At 47.8% G+C, this 20,787-nt stretch overlaps 1 protein-coding gene across 4 annotated transcripts in view; it reads right to left on the bottom strand.

Moving 5' to 3' along the window:
• SLC4A11 (solute carrier family 4 member 11) overlaps positions 1–20,787 on the bottom strand; it is a 95,150-nt gene that overhangs the window by 60,160 nt on the left and 14,203 nt on the right. For all 4 annotated transcript variants that reach the window (XM_066185200.1, XM_066185201.1, XM_066185198.1 and 1 more), the window contains exons 2-3: positions 17,048–17,098; positions 6,170–6,313 (exon numbers count right to left, since the gene is read on the bottom strand). In XM_066185200.1, coding sequence (XP_066041297.1) covers positions 6,170–6,313; positions 17,048–17,098 — 195 coding nt within the window. The remainder of the gene's footprint in view (positions 1–6,169; positions 6,314–17,047; positions 17,099–20,787) is intronic.

The following is a 20,787-nucleotide window of genomic DNA, read 5'->3' as shown; positions in this document are numbered from 1 at the left end:
TTTGTGGCCCTCCTTGCCGGACAGAGCAGACAGCAAAAGCCTATTTTAGGCAAGCGAGCGAGCGAGGGGCATTATTGTGTGTCCTCACACACAGCTGAGGGAGAGCTGCCAGGGGTGGCCGAGCTTATCTGTTGGGCTCTGCTCCAGGTCCTGCCCAGGGGAAAAGCCAAAAAGTCAGCAACGCATCCCCGACATCCCCTGGCAGGCACATCAAGGCGCCACGCGCATCCCGAATTTCTGGGATGCATGCGCGCAGGCACGGAGCGTTACTGGGAATGCCACGAGCGACTCCCAGGGAGTTCAGTTCTGACAACGCCGAGGAATTGTCAGAACTCACGGCGCACTCAGGGCCCTGCCTCTCTCCTTTTTATTTCCCACCATTCTCCAAACAGGGCCCACCCAACTTCAACACCAACGAGGAGATTTAATGCTTGGAAGTTTATCTGCTCCGTTTTATCCCAGCTGCCCTAATAATATGCCCAGGAGCAACCCAGAGAAACAAAATCCCCTCCTTGCTTCCCCTCCACTCCCTGCTTAGGTAACAACATCTGCCATGCAAGCCTGAAAACAAACCCCTGAAAGTCAAATACCAAAGTTTAAGGCTTTTCACCTTTTGACTTAAGAGATCTCCTTTCACCCAGGATCCCTTTCCTCATCCAGGTCCCCAGTGCTGCCCTTAACACCTGAGAAGATCCAAAACCCTTTGGAGCAAAGCCATCACTGGATGCCTGCAGCATCTTAAGATAATATTTTATTTTGGGATAAAAGGAGTGAAAATTAGAGAAAAAGAGCTTTTTGGCTGTGCACATTTCTTTAGATCTACACACACTCCCTGGTGCGTCTTCATGGTAAATATATAAGCACAGTAAAATAAATCAGAGCAGAATACTATATGAGCACTTCCATGTTTTTCCCTGAAAAATATCAAGGATCTGGTGTGAGTGGAAGCATTTAAGATTTTAAGAGGGCTCATTACTAAAACAAAAAATCTGTTTTATCTTTGTTTTTTTTATCAGGGCTCTGCCCAAATCTAAGAGTCAGCCACTTGTGTCGAACCACACGGCGAGCAGGAAAAACTGTTCCGCTTTTCAAATCTGCCTTAAAAATATTTAAATAAAACCCCACCACCACATGGCATGACAGGAGTTAGCCAGGAGCAGTGGTGACACTTATAAGACAGCACTGGCAGTAAGGGATTGCACAAACAGGATCTCAGAGGGATTCTTTGCTCTGCTGTCCTGAGCCTGGACTGATCACCATAAAATTTGAGTAATTTTGGTTAAATCTTGTTAGATAAATAACTTTGCCTTCATTATCCCACATTCCAACAACAGGTGATGGGTTGAGCTGAGACAAAAGAGCCTGAAGTCACTTGGGTTCATCCCACAAATCCCTGGGTCAAAGGCAGGTGGGAATAAGAATTCTGGAGCAGTAAAAACATCAGGGCGGGTGAAGAACCATCCCTCAAACTCCTGGGTGAGGAACTGGGAAGAGAGGGGACAGCACACAGCATGACCAGGGACAAGGCGTCACTTGTTGCACCCATGTGCTATAAAAGCCAAATATTTCATGAAAAAACCCACCTGTGGTAGGTTCGGTCAATCGATTTGGGGCAGGGGGAAAGTGTGCTTTTTTTTCATGCCCTCTAAATCCCTCGGGAAGCCGCTCCAAAGGATCAAGGTGAAGCAGGGAGAAGGCAGGCCCCGCTGCCTCCGTGCAGAACCACCCGTGCTCCCCCCACACCTCCCTCGGCTTCCTAAGCAGCGCTTTGAAAACACCCTCGTCAGGAAATTCGGAGGGAGGCCGTCCCCTCCCCGGCACACAATCGGTATATCCACTTTCCATTAGAGGGTAGGAAGCCTCGGGAGCCCAACATCCCACTCTGACATCAAACTGCTAAAACAGGAGTTATCAGATGGAACGCGTGGGTCAGCATTGTGCCTCGAGACATAAAAAGGACCTTGGTATTAATGTGAGGAAATGTGACTATTGTGTGCAGAGTGATACCCATTCAAGCCCAGACCACTTGTCTCTGGACGCTACTCTCCCTGGAATATCCTTGGCGCCAGCATCCAGCTTTTCTCCTCGTCCCCTTGAAGCAAAAAAAGTCATCTGGGCAGCGGCTGGGCCAGGACTTGGATGCCGTGTTTTGCCGGGAGCAGCGGCGGCGGGCGTGCACGTGTGTGCCTCTGGAGCGGGATACAGGAAACTGTTGATTCTCTGTATCTAGGAATGATCAATTGTCCGCAGGGTGGAACAGCCTTTAATTTCTCCTGGAGCGTAATTCGTGTTCCGCTGCTTCCCCCCCCACACCCCGGCAGAGCCACATCCTGCTTTCCAATTGGCTTTGCGCTGCCGGCAGGAGTTTGCCTTGTTCTCCCCAAAACCGCTGGAGGCACCTCTAAAATCACCACTCTGAGCATCAGCTGCAAGTGGGGAAAGCTAGGCAGCTACAGCTACACAAATCCTATATAAATTTTGCCTAAATTGAAGAAAATACTGTGCAAACCCCTCTTGCAATATGGGTAAGGAGAAGACGAATTGTTGCAGAACCACAAACTACAAAAACGACATCCAAAGAACTGTTTTAAAACCCCAAACTACAAGAACAAGATCTAAATGGTTGTTTTAAAACCTAAAACTGAAAAAAAAACCCCAAGATCCAAAAGATGAAAATATGTGCCTGGCTGATAGAAGGGAGCTGCCAAGGAGAAAAGAATGCTGTGACTGATGGCAAGGATGTGTCCCCACATATCCCAAAGACTCACTTGCATCACCTGCCCATTAAATTTAAGGCCCAGCCTAAACCAAAATTGCTGTGTTTATCTGCAGGGATTTAATTCCAGGTGTGCTGCAGATAAAGCTTTCCTGGACAAAAGCCTGGAGTGCCAGGACAAGGGGGAATGGCTTCCCACTGACAGAGGGGACGTTTAGATTAGACCTGAAAAAGAAATTGTTTTACAATGAAGGTGGTGAGGTCCAGGCTGTCCAGAGAAGCTGTGGCAGCCCCTGGATCCCTGAAAGTGTTCAAGGCCAGGTTGGATGGGGCTTGGAGCAAACTGGTGTAGTGGAAAACATTCCTGCTTACTGCAGGGGGGTTGGACTAGATGACCTTTAAAGGTCACTTCCCACCCAAACAATTCTGTGATTTTACTTGCAAACGTTTATTGCGACTTCAGAAAAAGCCTCAGCCTAAAAACCACCCTGATCTTCCCCCAAAAATGCAGATCCCAGGTCCAAAAGTCTCCAGCTTCAGATAAACACCCACCTTCCTGTTAGAGCAACGAACATTTGCTGAAAACAAATGTTACCACCAAAATCCAAGTTACAACGATGAAAAGCAGAAGAGAATTTAAAAAACCCGTTCATCAGTAAATGCTAGGAAAGCACTGAAACACCCACGAGAAATGACCCAAATGTCACTACTGAGCAGCAGTTTGGTGCTCAGGCATCTGCACTGCTTTGGGCTCAGAATTCCCTGCAAAGGCAGCCAGGATGAATTAAAAACAAGACAGGCCATACCTTAAACCCCAGATTTCTTCAAGCCATCCTCTTTTACACACACCTGTGCACAAGGCCAAATAACTTATGTCAGTGGTCAATTGTTGGAGTTTTATGGGTCGTGCTGTGTTTTGCTGGCTCAAAGCTTAATCCCACACAGTGATCTTTTTAAAACAGAATTAGAGAGGAGAGCATCCAATTATGCTCATGGAGAGCTGCACACACATCACACAGAGAGGAACAGCTCAACAGGATGATGAAGAGTTGTCACTGCATCTGTAATTCCACCTTCACTGCCTGCCAGCACCTGCATCCCAGGGTTCCAACTCATTCCCTCCCTAAATCGGAATTTTGGATCTTTTAGCCCTGTATTAAGGTGGGCAGCAACCTCACAGCAGCTGACCCAAAAAAGTCTCCAGCAGGAGAGAGTTTGGGCACCACATTCAGCCAAGAGAGCACATTTTGACTCAAACATTTCACCCGGCTCGGAGAACACAAGAAAATAAGATGAGGATGCAAAGATTCCATTCCCATGCTCGGTTTTCCTCTGTGTTTTCAGAGGAGCAGAGGATTGAGCAGGATTCTGGTGCACCAGCTCCCCAAGGGTAAGAAATGAGGTGTTTGGGGCCTCCGGGATCACCTTTAGAACTCTACTTTTATTTCTCCCTCCCTTCCAGCTTGTCTAGCTCTGGACAATCCATGCAAAGGTTTAGCTCTACCTCTGTTCCAGGAAATCAAACGCTGAGTATAAAAAACAAACCTCCCAAAGCTTCCAAAGAGTGGAAGGGAATTTCTGAACAGGGAACAATTCACTCCCAGACAGACCTTGACTCTGGGAATTGGGATTTTTTTTCAGAAATCCAGGGTATTTTTCTTGGAAGAGCTTAAGGGGTTCATCTCAGCCACCCTCAGCCACCCCTCCAGGAGGATCAGCTGTGCCCTGTGCAGCCACAGACTGATTTGATGTGTACAGAATCCAGCCTGGAAGAAACTCCAGTAAAACCATCTCGGTAAAGGAACTGATAGCCCAGATGACTCCAACACCTGGACTCTGATGATTTTTTTGCCTAACAGTGAAAAAGTTGGATTTTGGCTACCTGGATCACTTTGATGTTGTGATGGGGGGGGGGGAAAAAATTAATCTCTTTTTTTTTCACATATGCCCTTACTGAAAGCTTGGGCTTTTGTTCTGCCTGGAGCTCATTTTAAAAATCTCCAGCCTTCCATTTGAAACAGGACCGCAGCAGATCAAAAATCCATTTTTCCTTAAAAATCCTAAACATCTCAGCTGAAAAATAAAAGGATACAACTAATAGCACCAGCACAAACAGCAGTGCTCCAGGGAAATAAGGAAGCCTTTTTTGTCCTGTTTTGAAAGGAAGGGAAAACAAAAAAAGCCCAGGAGGACACACAAGTGAAGAGAACTTCTTCAGATGCAGAAGAATCCACAGCACTCGCATTCCTCATCCCCAAACAATGCACCCCACGGCATTAAGTCCAGACTTGTCATAGCAGAGCACAGCTCCCTTAAATCTTTCAATTAAGATGGCATTTGTAAAATTGTAGGCTTGGAAATTGCTGGATATTATTCCTAAGTTCAAGCCATCACTTGAAGAGTCAAAAAGGAGACTCCAAGATAGTCAAACAGGGGTTCAGGCCCTGCCTAATCTGCATCACCATTCCCAGTAACTGCTCGCTGCAGATCAATTGGGATTTGCACGCAACCTAAAAATAACTTTTAACAAACTTAAAGGACTCTCTGACACTGTGACACCAAGAATAATCCAGAGCCTGTGCATTTAACCTCTAAAATAGCCAGTGCCCACACAGGCAGGCTCCAGCTGCTGGGACAAACGCAGGCTCCTGCCGTGTCTGAGAGTTGCATTGTCCCACAAAATCCAGCTTTCACAAAATGGGTGGGAAAGAACCTTAAAGACCATCCAGTTCCACCCCCTCTCCGTGGGCAGCAACTCCTTCCACCAGACCAGGCTGCTGCAAGCCCCCTCCAACCCGGCCTTGAACACTTCCAGGGAATAGAGAAGGTTAAGTTTTGTCTAACTTCAGGACTACTTATCTTACTAGAACTGAAAACATTTTCTAGAAAAATGAAGCGGTTGCTACAGCTAAGCAAGATTGTCACAGCCACCAGCAACCAAAAAAACCTCTTCAGCTGTGTGACTTGATTTCTGTCCTCTCCTAAAACCTCTGTTTCTCAGACCTGGCCTGGCACTTTGTGGGATCTCAGTTTAGATCTGCGTTCCCTACCTTTTCCAGCTTTACTTTTCAAAGGATTCACTACACGTCAGCACTGGTTTACACGGGAAATTAAGTGAACGGGATTTTGTTTGATTTTGTGCAGAAGAAAAGAAGTCCAAAATCGTGTATGAAATGAAACAGAAAATAACAGAAGTTTTTGGTGAAGAGCTTGGCTATCTTCCTCCCTCACCATTTATCACAGGCAGCACTGAGGATATTTAAACACTGTGCCAGAAGCAAAGGCTCAAGGACGGGTTGGAGGAGGCCTGGAGCAACCTGGCCTAGTGGAAGGCGCTCCTCCCCTTAAAGAAATGACATTTAAGGTCCCTTCCAACCCAACCCACTGCCATCCCATGAAATCCCACCACCAGGAACAACCCCCTGTCCCAGCCCCTTTTTGAGGGCCACTCACCAGTGGCGCTGGGAGCGCCCTCAAGGTTGACGTTGACGAAGAAGCGGATGCTGTCCCCGGACACGATGGTGGAGTTGACGCCATCGAAGAGCTCCTCGCTCGCCACTTCCTCCTTCGCATCGTCCGTGTCGCACTTGAGGTACCCTGACAACGAGATGGGAGTGCCGTGAGAAGGCTGCAGGGTGTTCGTGGACGCCGCGGGATGGGAGGAAGCGTTCGACTCCAATTCCGAGTCCGAGTCCATGGCTGGCGAGGCCTCTGCCGCCGCCGGGGCTGCTCTGAGGGGCCGCTCTGAGGCCCCGCCAGCCCCGGGGCGTTCAAGGAATGGCTCCCAGCGTGTTTTGGGGCGGCCTCGGGGGTTCTCCCCTCCAGCCTCACGCTGACGGCGTGGGCAGCAAGGCCCAACACCAACACCTTGCTCCCCCTCAGGTAAAAACCACCAAAGGATGAAAAGGCTGCCTAAAAAAACACCACCAAAAGCAAGAGTTGCGCCCCAGCCCGCTCCGAACCCAACACCTCCAGCGGCCCAAGGCCGCGCCGCCGTTCTGCGACGCGGCAATTTGAAACCACAGGTGGAAAATTTTTTTTTTTTTTTTTTTAAATAAAAGGAGTTTCCAAGGAGGCACCTGATATGGACAGAGAGACCCACAGGTCCTCACAGAGCAAAGGAGCGGGTCGCTGGGGGCGGCAGCTCCGGGAATGCGAGACAAGTTTCTTAATTACACCAGACAACTCCTTAGCCTCTTGCAAGGCTTTAATTAGAGTTTAACCCAGCCTCATCCAACAGCAAAGTGGTCCCCGCAACATCTCATTACGGAGCAGCTGGAGGACTCTTGTAGCACACTCATGTATCATGTTTAATTAGGAGAATTAGGGACATTATAGAATGTCGATTTTTACATTACCAGGATTACTCAGCAGCTTCTCCTCATCTTCTGACAAGTCTTTTATGCCTAATTTGAAGCAGGAGGGAGATATTTCATTAGCTGGCTCTAGGCACTACAGTGAAATGAAAAGGGGGAGCTTCAAGGCAGAGGCTTGAATGGAAACTAAAATATTGATTGCTTTTTTTAAAGCCTCGTATAAGCAAATGTGGAGGCAGCAGCTGAAAGCAGCACATGCTGCCTCTGAGGGATCCAGCCGACAGTTCTCCACCACAAAACACAAACCCAGAGGAGTGAGGCCACAAACAGGAACTCGGTGACACAGGACAGGGGCTGCAGCATTTCCTGCCACGAGCTGATGGAGCTCAGCATCCCTCCAGAGGGCTCAGAGGGTGCAAAGGGGCTGCAGGAGCCTCAAGCCTCCAGATGACTCCTAAACTGCTTATCAAAGGTGTGGGAAACCTGATAAAGCCCCTCGGATTAACCCCCCTCCTGATCTCTGCCTCCTTCACCTTACAGCATGACGGGAATAAATGTGAATAAGCCCTGTCTGAAGTTTTCTGAAGGCTTCAAAAAGCAGCCAGGGTGCTGCTGTCCCCATCCAGCAAAGCACACTGAAGACACCACCCTCTGCTGCTGGCAGAGCTTAGGGTGTCTGCATCCCTGCACGATGGAAACTTGTCCAGACAGAAAAAAAACTGAGGTGAGGAAGGTGCAGGAAACACCTGAACATTGTGGGCACCTCCAGATACGAAATCTCTGCTGGCAGATGTGGCAGGGATGTCCTGAAGGGATGGACAACGGCCAGACAAGGTGCTTGTTGCCATCAGAAGTATTACAAAGTCCCATACAAGCATCTCAATCCCAAACTAAATCCCAAAGTCGGGGTTTAGTTCCTCCAAAATGCATGATGGACACCAAAAACTCTCCTCAAAGCTGAGCACCCACTGTGCAGACATTCCCCTCGGTGCTAGCAGAGTTTGGGCAGCCTTGCAAAGGAAAAAAAATCAGCCTGGGAAGACTTTTTACACCTCAGCCACATCCAGAATTGCAGCCTCAGGGAAGTTTTGAGCTTCTTCTCCAACCTTCCCACTCACTGGGTCAGATGGGAGCCACATAGGGATGGTTTGAGCACACAGCTCTGAGAACATGGCTGAGCTTTTCCTCCCTGTCCTAATGGAATCAGATGGGTAAATAGGGAAAAGCTAAGCAGAGAAAACTATTTATTCCCCTCCCCAGCCACTGAAACTGGTTTGATAAGAGGGCGGCAGTGAAAACAGAGAAGGCTGGAGACAGGAGAGAAGCAGCCCAGGAGCTGGAAGAAGGGCGAGGGTGGAGTAGGATCAGAGGGTTGGGCAGAGGTCAGCGAGGACTCTGGCAAGGGAAGCATCCTCTGTTCCTCCCTCTTTAGGGGAGGAAAGAGCAGAACAAAAGGCAGCCGAGCCTCGTGTCCCTTGGGCAAGGGACGGACAAAACACTCAGCTTGCAAATAATCCCCAACCTGGGCCGGACAGGAACTGCACTCCCAGACAGGTGTCTGCTTTGTCACTGAACCACCTCCAGGCTTCAGACCACTCCTGTTTGGAACCCTTCAGCCCGTTTCATCTGCCAGGAGTTTGAAACCACGAGCAATTCACGCCTGTCAAATGCAGGATGACCTCGAGGTGACACAGGCTCTGTGCGTGGCAGATGCACCTTCCCTCTGAGCTCCAGCCTTGCCTCCAGCCCTGGCAGCTGTTTCCCTCCTCATTCCCTGATGTTCACTGAGTGCCACCCCCGCTGCTTGAAGGGCAGCAGATGCCACAAGCGACAGCAGAAGCTGTTCAGCTCCTCTGGAAGTTTGACGGCGGTTTTGCTGGAGTTCAGGGCAGGATCTGATGTGGCTGTTGCAGAATTTGTGCAGATACCAATCAAGTTTCCATATGGATGTCCCAGTAACACTTTACAGGCTTTGTCAGGAGCAGTTGCTTCAGAGACAGAGGGGGAAGAGTTAAACACCTTTTCATTGCCATCAGATTTTCTGGGGGAAGAGTTTAAGATCTCCCAAGCTGATGTTCCCCCCATCTTTACCATTGCCAAGTTCAGATGAAGGCAGCATTTGCTAAAGTGCCACTGAAAAGCGCCAGCCAGAGTTCTGAGCACAGAAAGTGCCCCTTCAGCCCAAAATATGGTCTAAAAGCACTGGAGAAAAGAGGTTTGGCTGAGAAGGAGCTGGAACACCAGCCAGTTAAAGCTGTCTCAGATCAGTGCAGCCCTCCTGCACTGTGTGGTCAGGATAATCCCTCTCAGTTCACCCTGCAGGATTCATCTCGTGGCAAAGAAATGGAAAAACATGGTAAGTGCATGAGACCAAGGAGAGCAAGCAGCATCCTTCAGCGCTGCAGGAACAAAACTCCCTCCTCGCCCTCTGCAGCCAGAAGCAGCAGATGCTTTCACCTTAAATCCTTCTTTACCTTAAGGGCTTCTTCCCTCAGCCCCAACTATGCAACATGAAAATAAACCAGAATAACCAGAAAAAAGGAATAATGATGATTTCTCTGGCGATTCCCCTCCAAAGCATCACCTCTTCATCTGTAGTTCACCCCTGGCCCAGATCTGCTGTGCTCTAATATCCCAATATCCACCCAACATCAAGCTGGATGGGGCTTGGAGCAACCTGGTCCAATGGAAGCTGTTCCTGCCCATGGCAAGGAGGTGGAACTGGATGATCTTTAGGGTCCCTTCCAACCCAAAACATTCCACGATTCCATGATTCCATCCCCATCCTTCTCTCTTTACTCTCCGCACATTCTCAGCTCCACTTCCCCTCCAAGCTCCTGCTGCTCTCAGCCCTCTCACAGCTCTGACAAAGTGCCTGCCCTGCAGCTATTTTGCTTTGGAGCTGAGTTTTAGTGCCCAGGGCTCTGTAGGGAGCAGCAGTGACTGCAGCTGCTGCCATCAGAGGTGGCACTGAGTGTCCCAGCGCTGCTCTGGTGGCACCTGGCAGCTGCACATGGGGTAATAAAATCAGCAGAGTTGCGGTGAACAGGAAGCTCAGCCTCAGCCACATCAGATGTATTCCCTGGAAAAGCTGAAGCAGGAGCAGCAGTACCAGCCCAAGGGCTGCAGGCTTCTTCAGGAAAGCCAAAAACCTTAATCAAGCTCAATTTCCTGGGAGAAAAGCAGCTTTATTACTAAAAACATCCTCTCGCACCTCAGCTGATGGGAATTATTCCAGCCACAGCCCCTGCACAACCTCTTGGGTTGTGTCAGGTGACAAAGCCAATTGTGGAGCTTTAACCAACATCTGCAGGCACAACCCACTGACTCAGAGCAGTTTTCTGGAAGCAACTGATTTTTGCCCTCAATTTCCAAGGCAATCTCCTCTCCAAGCCTGTAAAACTGTTCTCATTTATAGCAGCACCTATTCCCTCTGTCAAATCCAAGCCCAGGCTCCCAGAATCATGGAATTGCGTCTCCTCCTCTTCACAAGTGGTAGTTACCCCTCAAAAAAACTCTCCTCAGAAAGCCAAGAACCTCAAACTACATTAAAAGGGCTTTTTGAGCAATGATTGGCAATCCAACGCCATCAGCTCATCACGTTAAAAGCCATTTCCGATTTCTCAAGTGAGTTTTTAGGCACAGAAGGCAGCAAATCGTTTTGGAAGGGCCCGAGAACCATTTCTGCATCCATTTTCTCAGAGGAATTACAGGTCAAGTACAGAAGGTCAAAGGAATCAATGATAATAATGTATATTCAATAGCTTTTAAACATAAAGGAGCATCAGCTGGGACATGGGCACTACCCTAAAATCCAGGCTGGTTCTTCTGAGCATCCCAGTGCTCAGCTGGGAAGAGTATTAAGGTAAAGAGTATGGTAATAGCGTATTAAGGAACTCGAGATTTAAGCCTTGTATCTACCTAAAAACTGGTGATAATGATAATACTGGCAGTAAGTTTAAAAAAAAAAAAAAGTTATCTTCACCTAATTTTTCTCCTCGTGGATTTTTAACTTGCTCTAGCCAGGAACAGACACTAATTTTCAAGAAAGGGATGAAGTTTTAATTAACTTGAGCTCTCGGCTCTCGGAGGGTTTGCTTCGCTCCCTGCAGGCTCCAATCCACTGCATCACTTGGAAAACACCCAAATCCCCAACTTGGGGTGCAAAAAGAAACTCAGTTAATAATGGAGCATCCACCTCCACCCTGACCTTTACACTCTGCACAGAAAACACGGGTCCCTGGTGCCCCCATAGGTTAGGTAACCTTCCAATCAGTTAACTCTGGCATGGAGAGAGCAACTGGAGGATTCAGGAGAGATCTGGAAGAGCTTTGTACAGGAGTTATCAGCTCTCCAATCTCCAGAGCATTCCAGAAAAAAAGGGTTTAAACAGCACCCTACTCCCACGCGAACCAAGGCAAGTTTGTGGGCACATCTCACAGGCTGATTCCAGCATAATCACCTACTTACCAAAATAATTCTCTCTCTTTCTCTTTTTTTTTCTTTTTTTTTTCCAGATAAAATGAGAGCAATTACATTGATATAACCACATTTTTCAGGTAAATACACACCTCAAATTTACACATCCCTGCTGAGGTTAAACTGCAAAGTTCGGGGTTTGTTTTGGATGACAAGAGTCATGAAAAAAACCCTTCCTTCCTAACAACTTATTGCATTTCAGAGACAAGAAAAACTGCAAGGCTGCAGCCAGCCAGCAGCACCCACAGCTGTCTCCCACCCAACTAAAACTGTAAGCCACAATGATCAAATAAAGCTGGATGCTTGCTAGGAGTTGAAGCTTTTCCTTTGGTTCACAGCTGAGAGAGTGCCTGGCAAGGCTCACAGGAGATTTACCCCTGGCAGCCACAGGGACACTGTGTCAGCCCAGGCGACAGCTGGGGGGCTGGGGGTGTCCCCAGACCTCATGGTTGGACTGCTAAAAATTTATTGGCCATGAAGACCCAGAGCAGATCTTGAATACCTTGGTTGGAAAAATTCCTTTATTAAGATTCACTCAGAAGTTGTGGTCGCCTCATCCCTGGAAGTGTCCAAGGCCAGGCTGGACAGAGATTGGAGCACCCTGGTCAAGTGGAAGGTGTCCCTGCCCATGGCAGGGGTGGAAGAGATGGTCTTCAGGGTCCCAATTTAAATAAATCACTCTAGGCTTAAGCCAAATAATTTGGGTTGGCACAGGCAGATCTTCAGATCATGCAAATGGCATTTAGAGAAGTGTCCCTCAATGCCAGACCTTCCACAGGTAACTTTTAAGAGCCAGGGAAGTGTTGGGTGATGCTTCTTGGCTCTCCAGCACTCCCTGGGAGCCCATCAGATACGGATCTTCTGGAGCAGTGACCACCTGCTACGATGATTGTCAATCCATTACCTAAGCTCAAGAGCACAGATTAAACCACAACCTCCTCTTGGGAAAAGAAAAAAAAAAATATATATCCAAACCAGAGGTAGAAAGTGCAGAGCAGGTGAGTCACCAAGAGCAGAGCTCCCCCAGATCCCTGCACCACTGGCTGACCATAACCTCAGCTGCATCTTCCCAACCCTACTTCAGCCTTTTGTCACGAAGAGCTAGATGAAAACGTCAAGCTTGCCCTGCCACTTCAGTGATAATTCATAACAGAACTGCAAGAGCTGATCTGCTGCTGCTGCAAAAAAAAAAAACCCCTCCAAAAGAAAGCAAAAAAACAAAACAAACAACACCCAGGCACTTTTGAATTAATTCCAGTATTGTATTTTGCAGCCAGATTTCTAGGAAATGTTGTGAATAATCCAAATAATTCAGTGGAGTGTTGTTGGAGGTTTTTGTTTTGTTTTTACAGAACACAGGAGCACGTGGAGTTTCAGTTTTGCAGCAGAACCCTCAGAAATCAGGGGTGTTCCTGCTCCTTTTATTATTTTATTACAGGCCTCCTGATAATTTCAGAAATAAAAATGTGCAAGAGACCTGCGAGCCATCCCCTCATGCTCTCCCACAGGTAGCAGCAGCTCACCTCCTGCTGGCAAACTGGGCATCTCATGGGGAAAAACCCACCGTAAAAGGATTTGTTTCACAAAAACACTTAAAATAATCTCTTACTTAAGCAAACAATTCCAAGATAGATAAAGTCAAATATTAAAAAAAAAAAGACACCCACCCATCCACCCCCATCCCCCCCAGCACACATACCAAACTGAACTGCAAACTGAAAAACAAAAACAAGCAGATAAAATATATCCAAACATCCCAAGCCAGACTGGGGCCTTGGGGCCCTTCAACACAACTGTGATTTATTGTGCCAGCAAAACCAATTAATAAGTCAGAGGAGATGAAGCAGTGAGGGATTTGCTCTGGAAGACCAGAAAAAAAAAATAAATTTATGCTGCTGGATCTGTTGAGCCAGCTTTAAAACAATGCAACAATTCAGATATCCCCAGCACTGCACTGGGTTTCCTTCCCTTGGATTTTGCAAGAGGAACCAGAAAACTTCAGGGTTTGTGTCTTATCAGGGAAAGTTCTTGGCTCAGTTAAAAACCTCATCACAATTTCGGCAGAATTTAATCACTTGCAGGTAACTCCAGGGCCTTTAGAGCTCATCTACCTCCACGAGGAGGGTGCAGGATGCTCACAAGAGACAATGAGGGGCTTGATGAGTTAATTCTGAGCCCTGATTGCTGAGCTGCATTTCATCAGGACTCCAATTATCCCCAGGTTTGGATTGGGGCTACACAATCATCTCATTACTCACTTAAATTCGCCAGAGAGAAAACTCATTTGTCAAAACAACCTTACAGGAGTTTTAAGTGACTTTAACACGGAGGGAGGGGGACACCAATTACCACCAGGCCCTGCCAGGTTTGTTTGTGCAAGAGGCTTGTTCCAGAGACTCAAAAAAATGAGTAAAACCATGGATTTTCATCATCCGAGTGGCAGAGGACAACTATTAAAACTGACAGTACACATGGGATGAAAACAGACCATGGCCATCAGATGCCATCAAATCTGCTGCCACCACCCTCAATCAGAAATGTCCAACGGGGCAGGCACAAATTTATTTCCTTTTTTCCCCTCATAGCATAGAACAAACTACTCATCAGGTTTTTTTTCCCAGCTACACTGTAAGTATTTACCTCACACAACGCACTAAAAGCCACAAAAGTGGCTTTCAAGTTCTTCCAGAAATAAGGGAAACCTTGAACTCAAAGCTGAAGACACGGTCTCCTTGATAAACTTTCCAGATTTTTAGCTGGTTAGGATTGGAGATGGTTGGGACCGTAACAATCTCTGAACTTCCCAAATAGTCACATATTAATTCACTAGAAAATCCTTCCAGGGCTTCCCCCAGCTCCTCAGTAATTAACAGAGCCACAAATTACTAAACACTTGAAGTTTTTATGGACGTAAACATCCAGGAGGCTCTTCCAGAGCTCTGCTTTGGTGCTGCAGCCAAGATCACCATCGCTAGTGTCCTTTCAACTGAAAATTAGGTTTCAACTTTTAAATTTTAACATTGCTGAGAACACAAGAAAGGTAAAGAAAAGTTAGCTGGCAAAAAGACAGACCCAGGCTCCGAACAGAGCCTCAGATACGCTAAGAAACAAAAACATCCTAATTACTAAGAATACAGAAAACCATATGTATATGCAAGATCCCAGGAGGAGATAAGGACAAAAGCTCCACTCTGTGCAGAGCAAGACTATCAAAGGATGTTGCTCTGCTGAGAAAAGGGAGGAAAATGTCCAAAAAAACAGAATTAAAGAGGTTTTTTTTTTCTTTGCCCTCTCCCAACACAGCATTAGGGGACTGGGGATTTTTTTTGTTGTTTCAGAGGTGGGGCAAGAGCATCTCTTGCCTGGCGGATCCCCACAAGAGGTGCCACGAGGCAGCTCGGTGATCTCGCAGCTCCGTTTCAAAACAAGCTGTTTTGAAACGCTGTGAAAAGGTAACACCTTTATCTGTAGTTTGCTCCAGCCCCGATGACGTTTTGGGGTGAAGGCTTTGAGAATCTGAGAGCACAAAACTCCTGCAGGGAGATCACCAAAGCAGCGCAGCGGGGCGGGAGCGCTCACACCGCCACCCTCCATATGCTCCAAGGCCTCGGTTCAATCAACCAGCAGAAGGTGACTCATCACTCCACAGCAGCTGAACTCTTCCAAAAGGTCACTTTGTAATGAGGAGTAAGAGTGACAGCAGCTTTGAGAGTGAAACAACCAAGAAATCCACTGTATTTCCAGTCACAAATGACATTACGTTCCGGGCCGAGGAGGAACTTGCGAGCAACATCCCCCTCCTTCCCCAAACCACAGAGAAGCACAACAGGAAAGCACCAAAAAGCTTCTCAAAGCCCTCAGAGGCAGCTCCAAGGTGCTGTCTCCTTAAGACAAAGGAGGAAGATGAGTAATAACACAAATATAGGGCAGAAATGCCCATTGCCATGGCACCAAGTTGACAAAAGAAGAAGCCTCTCTCAGAGATTCGCACAGAGGATGCCACAACTACAAAAAAAACCCATTGAGAGATCTGAATTGTGGAGGGGTTTTTTGTTGTTGTTTGTGAGGATAGTTTGAGGAAGGGAAGACAGAATCCTGGAAAGGGACGTGCAGAGCCACATAAAATGCTAGGACAGACAGCTGGGCTTGTGTTCCCTGTGGCAGAAGGATTTGGGAAGAAGTAGGGGCCTGTCCTGCCTCCAAAACCAGCAGCGTTTCTCCCCAAGCCCTTACACTGCTCACAGGTAGATCCTGGGGGCTCAGTCACCTTCCCAGGTCCCAACTTGGGTCACCCTCTCACATTCTCAACCCTCAGAAAAGCACCAGCCACATCCCAAGCACGCAGAAGCGAGGTGGGAAAGAGGGAAGGAGCAGGACTACCCAGACCTCGCGCCCCATGTGCCCTCAGAAAACCTCCCTGAGGTCAGGCATTATTTTCTGCCCCTCTGCAACTCAACCCAGCCTCCAGAGAACACCTCTGCCTAGAGATGAGAGGACTGGCTTCCAGTTTCATCCTTTGACTCCCCAATATTTGTTCTTTGTACGAGAAGACGAAAGCCAGTGCCAAAGGAAATGCTGTCACCAGCGGTGCCGGATCAGCTGACATCTGGCAGACATTCAGCTTCCCCTTCCAGATGTCAGCCTAAGGCTTGGCCCCCTTGAACAAGAAAGATGAGCCTTGTGACAGCTACAAGCATCTAAGGGCCTAAATAACCAGAGAATTTTAGTCTTTTCCTCTCACCATTTGGAAGTCCTGAATAGTTCCAGCACTTCCAAGGGCAGGAAGCCCCAAGCCCTCAGGGACTACTTCTTGAAGAGGCTGAACTCTCCAGAAGACCTCTCCCTAGTACCCTACACACATGCTGCTTTGGGGGAAAACACAGGGCAGGGAGTTGGAACAAGATTATCTCCAAGGTCTCGTCCAAACAAAATTATTCCCTGATTCTATTTCTCCAAAATCAGCAGAGAAGATGGGACTTCAATGCACTTCAACTGTTCCTTTATTAGTACAGTATCTCCAAGATCTCAGTCATCTTTGAGGCAGATGATCCAAGTTTTCAAATACCACCATTTAATCTTGCTTCAAAGGGGAAAAAAAAAAAATCTTTGCAGTAAAAGATGTGTCTGCGAGAGCCATCCAACATTCGCCTGATGCTCTTTGGCAGGACGTCTCCAAAGGGATCCAACACCCACGCATGATCCCTACTCCAGAAAAAGACAAGCAAATACACCTGCCAGGCTGTACGACAGGAAAACATCACGAAAGAACTTGAAAAACAAGGAGCCACCCAGAACAGTCACTGATGACAATGTGGAGTTGATTATTTACTGCCTGACTATCTCAAACATCTACAGGATTTAAAAACACGGAGCCTGCTCCCAGCAGAAAATTACACAACCACCACACCACACTGTTTTCACATCACACTTCAGCTAAGTGGATCCTGTATCACCCATGCCAGGTTTGCAGCTACCCCCGCAGTCCAGCTCTCCCTCTAATATGGTGGGATGTGCAAAAAAGTCAAATAATACTTGCCACTCTCTTCAAAGAAGTATCCATTTCTTGACATCGCTGCTGGTGGAGACTCTGGAGAAGACAGAAAAAAAATGAGACATGAGAATCACCAAGATGCTGAATGTCTTCACTTTCCAGCACAAAGCCGGTCCCGAAATAACGCAGGCATCAGATTTTTCTGAATGTGGTAAATGTAACTTTTTGCTTATTGATGTTATAGTATTTACCTGAACTTTCCTTTACAGCTACAGGCAGTACTTGAAAAAAACTCTCAGACATCCTGGGCTGGGACCACAAAACAGCAAGACTAAAGATCAGGACGAGTCTGCCCATCTCAGCGATTTACCAAACCTGAACAAGTACGTCAGCAATAATACAAACTAAACATCTGAAAGGGTTTTATAAAAATACAAGCCATAATGAAGCTCAGGTTGTACCTTGTGTTCAGATAAAATAACCAGTTTGATTTAGAAAAAACAACCCCGTTTGGATGAAAATGGGAATTCACTTCCCATCCTACCACTCCTAATCATTAGGATATCCCTCAAACGGTGCTTGGCACTTGAAGATAAGCCCCAGAAGCCTCCAGCATTCCTTGGCCCACTTCCTGAGCTGGGGTCCTGCAGCCAACACCATCTGCACCAGCAGGGTCTGGTGGGGAAGCCACAAATGGGAAATGACGCTGAGCAAGAGCGAATCCACAAGCACAGCCGCAGCAGGGATGTATCCCCATCATTTATCAGGGAACAGGGGTTTTGGTACTGAGTCAGTTCTGCAACTCACTGCTGCCAAAGCGGCTGTTGAACATTTCTTGGCGTGATTAAGAGAGCATAGGAGCACCTGCTCTCAGGTGTGATCAAAGCCTGGTGCCCAAAGCCAGCCTGGCTCTTCTGAACGCTGACAAAAGGTGACAGCTCAGCCTGCGTGGGCACAGGCAGCAGCTCCCCTGGACAGGTGCGTGGCCCATTTTACAGTGAATAACGGAGCTCGTGATTTCAAGCCCTGAGCAAGAGTCACCCAAGCAGCCTCTTGGAAACCTGGGGCTTGATGCTGCCTCTTCACACACTTCTTCCCAGCCAAAATGCAATCAGAAAGAGGAATAGGCTCGCTCTGTCTTTCCCCACTTCATTAGGCTAATCAAACATTACCTACGCAAGCCTGGGATGAATTTGGGCCAACAAGGAAAGAGGTTTCGCCTGCCTTATTGTTCTACAGATTAGGCTTCCTGCTCTTCCTTTGAGGTATGACACTGTTTCCCAAAGACCCTTTCTCTGCCCCATAACTTTTGGCTCCCAGGTTGCAGGGCACTTTATTCCCTCGTACAGTGTGCCACGTTTTCAGGCCTCACAATTCCTGCTGGTCCCCCGGGAGCCTTTGTGCACATGACGGATGCAAAGTCACTGACGGCAGCACCTCCCAGCCCTGTCACTTGTCACCACTCAGACCTTCCAGTGCCGACAGGTTCCTGAAGGGATACCCTGATGGCCGTGATAAAAAAAAAAAATAAAAAGAGGCAGCACATAAACCAGAGGGCAATCCGAGTGTCTGGTCCAAGGGAGAAACACAATGTTCCAAAGTTCATCCCAGAACAATGGGCTGGAGGAACAAACGGCACCGAACTGTGGCCAAGGGGCACCCATTACACGAGTCAATTGTTTCCCTCCACCTGGAAGGGAAGGAGAAGATCCATCCAGACTGATTAGCATGTTAATGATCAAAGGAAAGTTTTTAAAGAGGCTCTTATTGTGCAATGATTGCATTTACGTATTTCAGGGAAACAAACAAAATACGCCTCGGCAGGGCGGATTACCCAAGGAACCCACATTCCCACCAGGATGGTTTATCCATTTCTCACTCCTGTTATGGCTTCTGAGGGAGCCTGAAGCAACATGTTCATCCTTCACTGGGCAAAATGAGACACTCTGCTTTTCCTTCAACTGAACACAGCTATTTCTGCAGGTTGATGCTGTCTAATGATCAGGAATTGGTTGGTTTCTCCCTCAGAAATTCCTTCCAACTGCAGCATCACCCAGGTTGGCATCACACCTCTGTGGGAGATTGGCTTGGTCCCTGCTTGGACCAGGCATGAAAAGGGCAAGGCTGGGGTGTTACAGCAGGCAGTGCCATTTCATTAGGTGCCACTGGTTCCTCTGAGTCACTAATGAGCCACAGTCCCCCCGGCAACATGCTCGGGTAATTATGGTGGAGGTGCTGGTTTTTTCAGATGAGTCATAAAACAGAGGTCTTAACCTTGTAATTAAAGATGCAATGGCACGTTTGGGTGAAAAAAAACAAGAAAAAAAAAGTCAGGCGTTCACCCTACTATGTCCTGGCAAAAGCCCAGCCCTGGCAATTTGTCTTCTCCCAACATAATGCTGTCCCACAGCACCAACCCAATTCAGACTTCCAAACAGCCTTGTTGGCGCCTTTGGAAAAGCTGTTACATCCCCCACGGAAGGGCACATTAACATCAGGAACCTGTGTGTGGCGTGCCCAGGAGGTAAAAGGTGATGGGTGTTTATACAAGCCCAGACACAGGCAGGGAGCCATGGGAGCAGCTGAAAGGTCAGGGATTAGCACAAGAGCAGGTGCGAAGGGTAAATTGGGGGCTACAGCATCTGCACCTTTGATGCACTACAGAATTCAACATGCACCTGACTTTTTCATACAACAATTTGGGTTGGAAGGGATTTCTAAAGGTCCACTCCACCTTCCCTGCCATGGCAAGGGATATCTGTAACTAGATCAGGCTGCTCAGCACACCATCCAGCCTGATCTTGAACATTTCCTGAGATGGGGCGTCCACCAAATCTCTGAGCAACCCGGCCCAGTATCTCAGCACCACCACTGCAAAAAAATTATTCCTTATGTCTAATTTAAACCTCTTTTCATTTAAAACCACCACCCCTTGTCTTATCCCAACACGCTTTTCTAAAAAGTCTGCCCCCACTTTTCTTAAAGGCCCCCTTTAAGTACTAAAATGTCACAGTAAGTTCACCCTAGAATCTTCTGTCCCAGCTTTGGATAAATTAGGAAGAAACATCTTGAAATGAACGTGTCCTCTAATAGAGGAGAACTCCAGGTTGAACAAACCCAAGTTTTGGACTGAGCAGAACAAACCAGACAGATTTCAGGGGGAGCCCAATTAATCTCTTTCCTACTTACGCCCAAGCCCCTTTCTCCCCGTATTCCCCATCAGGAGCAAGCATTCCTTACGCTGAGGGACGCTACCTAAGGACAAGGCCAGCTGGCTGGTGCTGAAGTGCAGGCTCAGGAGCAGCCAGCAAGACAAACACATCGGCAGGCTCCACCTGCTCCCCTCTCCCGGCGTTTACGGCATTTCACATCCAAGGTCTCGGCTCCTTGGCCAGGTTTTGCTGCCATGGGCTCGGGTTGTGCAGAGCTGACAGCAAGGCTGAGCTCTGCTCCTGCAGCCACTGCCTGACGCACACACCAACCTTGCATTTCCTCTCCCCACCTCACCTCCACTCCTGAAATTAAAAAGAGTTCAACCACGGGCCAGTTATGAAACGCCGCGGTGATCGATGCAATTGCTGGGCTTAGGGAAGCCTGGGCAGGAGTACAAGTCTCCAAATTCATTAGGTATCAACAGGATAATGCTCCAGCGTTTGCCTGAAGTTGCAGAAGTGTTTCCATGAAGGATAAATCTTCCCCCTGCCTGCAATGTGCTGTTTTTCAGGGGTTCCCCCTCTCCTCACCCTCACATCCAACAATCCCATTCTTTCACCCAGGGTTTCTTT

Source organism: Chamaea fasciata, unplaced genomic scaffold (assembly GCF_029207755.1).
Source record: "Chamaea fasciata isolate MVZ Bird 193981 ecotype frontalis unplaced genomic scaffold, bChaFas1.0.hap1 SCAF_6, whole genome shotgun sequence".
Taxonomy (NCBI): Eukaryota; Metazoa; Chordata; class Aves; order Passeriformes; family Sylviidae; genus Chamaea; species Chamaea fasciata.
This window is presented reverse-complemented; position numbering and strand designations above follow the sequence as displayed.